At 40.5% G+C, this 6,513-nt stretch overlaps 1 protein-coding gene across 1 annotated transcript in view; it reads left to right on the top strand.

Annotated features, from left to right (window-relative positions):
• Positions 1-6,513, top strand: part of cdh22 (cadherin 22) — a 98,360-nt gene that overhangs the window by 58,034 nt on the left and 33,813 nt on the right. Inside the window, exons 7-8 of the mRNA XM_008321126.3 lie at positions 736-917; positions 2,391-2,647. Coding sequence (XP_008319348.1) covers positions 736-917; positions 2,391-2,647 — 439 coding nt within the window. The remainder of the gene's footprint in view (positions 1-735; positions 918-2,390; positions 2,648-6,513) is intronic.

Raw genomic sequence — 6,513 nt, 5'->3', positions numbered from 1 at the left:
CTCGCCTCTGCCTTGTGGATCTCCTGGAAGCAATTAAGTTTCACAATGTATTTTTTTTGCTGCTCTCTTTTAATCTTTAATCCTGGTGAAAATGAATGGCCGCCGTCCTTTTCGTCTCATTCATCCAGGTGTTTATATTCAAATATGTGAACACCAAAATACAATCAATGATAGAATTCTGCATTACAATACATTTACTAGATTACATTTCCATCCTAATACATATGAAGATAATATAACAGTATCAAAAGGTCATTTGATGAAATACCTTTTTATTTGTATTATTATATTATCAATACTAGTGAACTGTATTTGATAAGATTTCAATTATGTCGATACCATAACGATTATAGGAGCTATAGTTCAGCTCAGCAGTAGAAGTTTTCTCTAAGGCTTAATCCTCATTAATCCTGGATGTAATCCATCATGATTAATCCCGACTAATCCAGATTAGTCAACGTAAATGACAAAAACTTTGTTTTTCTTTATATTGTTGGAACAGAGAGACAAATAACAGGTATAGATAGTAGGTGTTGAGTAACCCAAATGATGGAACTGTAATATGGAAAAATACAAAAATTAATTAATTTAGAATAATCTTTGCAAACTAATGTTCATGGTTAATGCCTTCATTTTTACCTCACTATTTTTTTTTTGGATTTTGTACTTCTCTGATTGCCCCGTCTGCTCTCTGCTCACTCTTTACCTTCTCCACCCCTGGTTATGGTGAACCAGAGATGTACCAGTTCACTGTGTCAGAGGGATCAGCCGTCGGGACACCAGTCGGACGCATCATCGCCACAGACACGGACATGGGAGAGAACACCGACATGACCTATCTGATCAGGGACGGGGGAGACCTCTTCAAGGTCACCACTGATATGGAGACACAGGAAGCTGTTGTCTCCATCAAGAAGGTAGGACAAAAACACGCCAAGACATTTTCTTACCTGTAAAAAAAAGTCAGATTTTTTTTAATAAAGCTGAAACCTCATTCAATGGCATCTTTTGCTCTTAACTTCACGTAAAAAAGACTAAATGTTAAATTGACGAGCCACGGGTTATTTCCCACACGTGCTCTAAATGCCTGAAGACAATAATGTGGAGCTGCCTTAGAAAATCATTTAGCAGCGGTATCAGACCTGCTGGGTTGGTCTCTGGGAACACGTGTTGTTGTTTTTTCAATTACCAGCGAGTTCCTGGTGTCCCTGTCAGAATCCTGTGAGAATTGATTGGAAGTTTGTTAGAAATCCACTTTTCTTGAACTGCCACCAGGGGACAAATCAAGTTTTTATGCATTCAGTGGAATTGAATAGAACCTGTTAGTAGTCTTGTGCTGATTAGATTGGATTAATGATGTTGACAGAGAGGGCGTAGGTATTTCTATTTAATGCACCAAAACGTCGTGTGAGGTGAAGTAATTGATCTTTGAAAATACCTAACCCTCTTTCTTTCACTGGGATCAAGGTTTTGTTTTTCTGTCATTTATTCTCAAATGGTTCTTTTCCCTGGTAATTTTTTAATCTTGCATTAAAAAACAGTGTCTGACAAAATGAATTAGTTAGACCGATTTCATCAGTAAAGATCAGGCAGTGGTCTCTTAATGGTTAAGTGGACTTGGGTCCAGAAGGCTTCAGGTTCGAGTCCACCAGCCGCCAAGTTCCCACTGAGGTGTTCGGAGCATGGCACTCCCCCCCCAAAGACTGCTCTTGTTCACTTTGCTGCCCACTGTTCACTTTGGTGATGGGTTAAAAGCAGAGGTCACAATGACAAGTAGTTCACTTTCCACGTTCCTTCCTTCATGGCAGTGAATCCCAAACTGTTTTGGTTCTGAACCCGTCTCTGGGTTGATGATCCCCTATTCCCCACACCGACAATGTTAAACTGATTTTGGTTCAGGAGTCACATACAGCCTGATGAGATGTCAAGTGGGCCAAACCAGTACAATCATAACATAATTATCTATAAATAACAATAAGTCCTTCTTTTTCCCTTTTCTTTTCATAGATAGATAGAACTTTTTTAATCCTTCAGGAGTTGCCTTTGAGAAATTAAGGTGCAAAGAAGTTAGAGTATATTGGATTTCTATTCATATTAAATAAAAATTCCTTTGACAAAACATCATGGACATAAAGGGTTTGAGTGTTTCTTTTTACTTTTAAAATGTATCAAGCGGGCAGGATTGAACCCCCTAACGGACCAGTTTTGGCCCATGGGCCATATGTTTGACACCCCGGCCCCACACCTTCAAACCCAGACACGCACACACACATAAATAAATATATAGCACCCCCTAGTGATGCTATACATACATATAGCACCCCCTAGTGGTGGCTTGCTCCCTCCCAGTGGTTCATCTCTTGATTTGGATTCTGTTTGTTTTCTTTCAGGCCCTGGACTTTGAGAGCAGACGCACACACAACGTGGTGGTTGAGGCCGTCAACAAGCACGTGGACCCCCGCTTCGTGGACCTGGGCACCTTCAAGGACCAGACCATTGTGCGGGTCAGCGTCTCAGACGTGGATGAGCCGCCCATCTTTCAGCCCGCCGACGGCACCATCATGGAGGTGCAGGAGGACACCAGAGTGGGGGCGCTAGTCGGGATCGTCACTGCCAGAGATCCAGATGTGATGAACGCGCCCGTCAGGTATGTTGAAGGATTACTTTCATACAATAGAGAGTGAGTTCAAAGGCTCACTGCATCAGTTGGACGACGGTTGTTACACATTGACCCGAGCAGTGGTTTTTAAAAGGAACAAAGAAGTAAAACATTTTTGTCCGACATGTTGTTTCACAGAAATACTTCTTGTAAACCGGACAGAGCATTTGGCCCCGTGACACAAACAGCCATCACTAGCATTCATCATTGCTCCATATCTGTAATTGCTATAAAACACCAAACATTACTTTTTGGCAGAACAGAATTTGTCTGTGAAACGAGTAACTTTTAAAGCTATAAATCACCAAGTACAAAGTTGTAGCTGCCGGACAGTGGGAACAGTGCAGCGGCTGCTCTGTAACAGTGCCTCCTGTTGAAGGAGTGAAGGCAGGCGCCCACAGTGAAAGGACGGACTTGTACAATATGTCTTTATTCTCTCCGATCACTGTGTGATAAAGACCATATCATCTGATAATCTTCGGTACCAAGGTCTACACTTTATTTGTCCTCAGAAGAGCAATTGCAGCGTGAGCGGGGAATATAGATAAGGTGTGAGGCAGGCCCTCTGATGGAGTGCACACCGACACATGCAGGCCCTGTGCAAATTACATCCATTAAAAATGCATGAGGCTCACAGATCCAGGTGTAATAAAGTACAACACTGTGGCAGCGCTGCCTTCCACCAGTGCTGTGGTTTCCCAGGGCTGGGAGAGTGACGCATGTACAAGCGGTCTGACAGTGTGTGTGTCTGTGTGGATGAGTGAAAGGCCCCTTTTTGGTGAAAGGTGTTTTTTTGTGCAATAAAAGCTAACTGCAAATAGAACTACTCATCTTATAGGGGAATAAAAAATAAACAAAACTGAGATGGAGTGAACATTCATGGATCATTCATATTTTCTGGACTCACATCCGAATCTGGAATGGAAATGTACCATTGCCCTTTATCTTGCTTGGTTATAACCTGTCATCCTTAACACATTGGATTGTTTGATATTACGACTAAAACAAATATGTAATTATCATTTGTTCTATAATGTCCATCAATGCCCATCTATTATCCATGAATTAAAAACATAAAAAAATAAAATACCATGTAATATTGAAATTGGATTAATGATAATATTAATGATTTTGGTGGGATTAGCAGAAAAATCATAAGTGAAGAAGCATGGTTTGGCTACTACCGCCTTAAAAACTGCCAACATATATGTATACAGTATATTGCACAGTGTGTGTTGGAGAAATGTATAAAATTATCTTGTGGAAAATGCACTTGGTGCAAAATGCACAGTATTGCCAAATACAAATACAATATATATATATATAAAGTACCAATAACAAAAAGTGAAAATATGATTTCAGAGGAAAACAGATTAAACATGGAAACATTTTACAAAAATTGCACAAAAAATGCAATCACAAATACAAAACAAATTGAACTGTATTGATCCCATAATTGGGATATCTTTGTGTTAACAGCAGATATTCACTCAATGTTCCCTCAACGTCATAAAAAATATAAAATGGTCACATGACCTCTGGTCTTAATGAGGTCAGTTTTCCTGCATAGACTTTTACTAATCACTTTTTTTTGTTTACTGTCCTGAAGGTCCAGTGTTATTCTTGCTTTCCTTTTTGACACTTTACGTCTAACACTCAAGCTGCTGAGTGGCTGCTTGTTTTCTTTTTCCCATTTTCTTCACTACATGTTGAAGCCTAATTACATGACTGATCCTAGTGTCCAGCCCACTGTTCTCCACCAAAAAGAGTACTCCTAAATAAATTGTTTTCACCTTACAGTATAATACAAATACTTCCTTAAATTTGAGACTTTTCTCCTCATCGTGTTCCTTTTCCCCTTTTCTTGCAGGTAAATCCCTGGAACCTAAAAAACAGAATTTATTTATTCTTCTGTTTTCTTGTTCCTTTAAGATTTGCATAAAATATGCATATTTAAATTTTCACCGCAGCATTGCGAGGAGTTGCTGCCGCCCTGTTGATTATTTATATTGTTACACTTGCTGCTTGTTTCCTCTCTCATGCCACCACATGCCCCTGAGAACACTCCAGTACTTCATTTCTCTCTAAGTACAGTGGAACCTCGAGATAGGAACATAATCTGTTCCAGGATCGAGCTTGTAACTTAAGGTCCACATATCTCAAATATTTTTTTTCCATAAGAAATAACAGAAAGAAAAAAAATCCATTCCGGCCCTCTCTCTCCCTTATTAGCGCTAATAACAATTGAAAAAACATGTTTTTAATTGCTATAGAGACACACACACAAAAATTGTAAATTGTATTCCTGTGATATAAAATAAAATGTGGTTCTTACCTTTGAGACAGACGATACCGTAGCGGCTAAGGGTTTAGGGTTAGGGAGGGAAGAGAGTTGGCCTGGACGTACCGTACCTTACACGTACACTACGCAACTTACATAAACTTAGAATTAACTTAACTTACGTATTTTTTTATTTACTTTTCAATTTTATTTTATTTTTTTGCTTTGTTTGATTTGTACAAAATGCACAAAATAGAGAAAAAATCACGTAGATAACGCAAACTAACGTAAACACAATACAGAAGACTCATGTGAGATGCGTATGGAAGTCGACGAACACGTGAAATGAACCAGTGAGGCGGTGTGGGCTGCTCTGAGTGCTCGGCCACCTAGTGTCGGTGTCTGTCAGCGTGCTCGTATCTCAAATCTTTACTCGTATCTCATACCAAAAATTTGCTCGAAGGCTTGCTTGTATCTCGGAATATTTGTATGTCTGGACGCTTGTATCTCAAGGTTCCACTGTATATGGACTTCCTGTGTGCTCTCTTAAATCCTCATCAGAATTTTGATGACAGATTTATATTTCTGCAGAGTTTGACATGACGTGCAGTAGAGCCACAGTTGACTGTGCGTTCTTGAACTTTCGCCTGTTTAATTGAGAGGTGACTGTTACAGAACAAGAAAATCTGGGCCACATCGTAGGGTGGCTCATGTTGATAGCCAGCTCTGTGCTAAGGTCTGGTTTTACCAGGTGACTTTTTCACTCCTCGCTCACGCCTCCTCTCTGCCCTGGCTGAATGTGTTCTTTCTCGTGGTCAAAAACAACATCCTTTGTCCTGTAGATATAATTGCTCTGACCTGGCCTGCTCAGCTGGAGCTGCTCTCTTCAATTGTGCTCTGCGCACTGGCAGCCCGGCGTTTCCATCGTGCAGTCAGGACAGACCTCGGTGCACTACACAACATAAAACATTGCTTTTGTTTGGGTGGTGATGTTCTGTCCTTGGGAAACTTTTATGGTAGTTAAAGCCATTGTTGGCGAGGCGGGGGTGAAGCAGGGTGAACATCTGGTATGCTGTGGAGGTGGTGCTTCTTCCCACCAACACTTCTGGAAAACTGTTCGGCTTGGGTCCGGTTTGTTTTTAAGACAATAGAGCACTGAGGTTAAAAGAATTCTGCTGCAGCTGAAGAGAGCAGATATTATCTAAGGGACGTTCTTTGGTTGTTTGCGATGTAGACTAGGAAGTAAAAACAAAACAACATAAACAAAACAAAAAAAAGCCCTTTCCAGGCAGATTTCAGCTGACTGGAAAATCTTCTGAGAGCTACCATACTCTCCGAAAAGTGCATACTGAAAATTTAATGTTTGTTTTCTTTTGCTCTGAATAGAGCAAGTGCTGCATATGGCTGCTGTTAAAAGGGCACAGTGCTATAAGTCACACGCAGGACCAAGGTCCAGGTCTGTCGTAAACCTGGACCTTTAAATTATTATTATTACTACTTTAACCCTTCTTCTTTGTACATTTGTCCCCGTGTGACTTAAATCTCCAACCCCCCCCCCCCCCACTCTTCCACT

The sequence above is a fragment of the Cynoglossus semilaevis genome, chromosome 11 (assembly GCF_000523025.1).
Source record: "Cynoglossus semilaevis isolate Cse_v1.0 chromosome 11, Cse_v1.0, whole genome shotgun sequence".
NCBI classification, from domain to species: domain Eukaryota; kingdom Metazoa; phylum Chordata; class Actinopteri; order Pleuronectiformes; family Cynoglossidae; genus Cynoglossus; species Cynoglossus semilaevis.
This window is presented reverse-complemented; position numbering and strand designations above follow the sequence as displayed.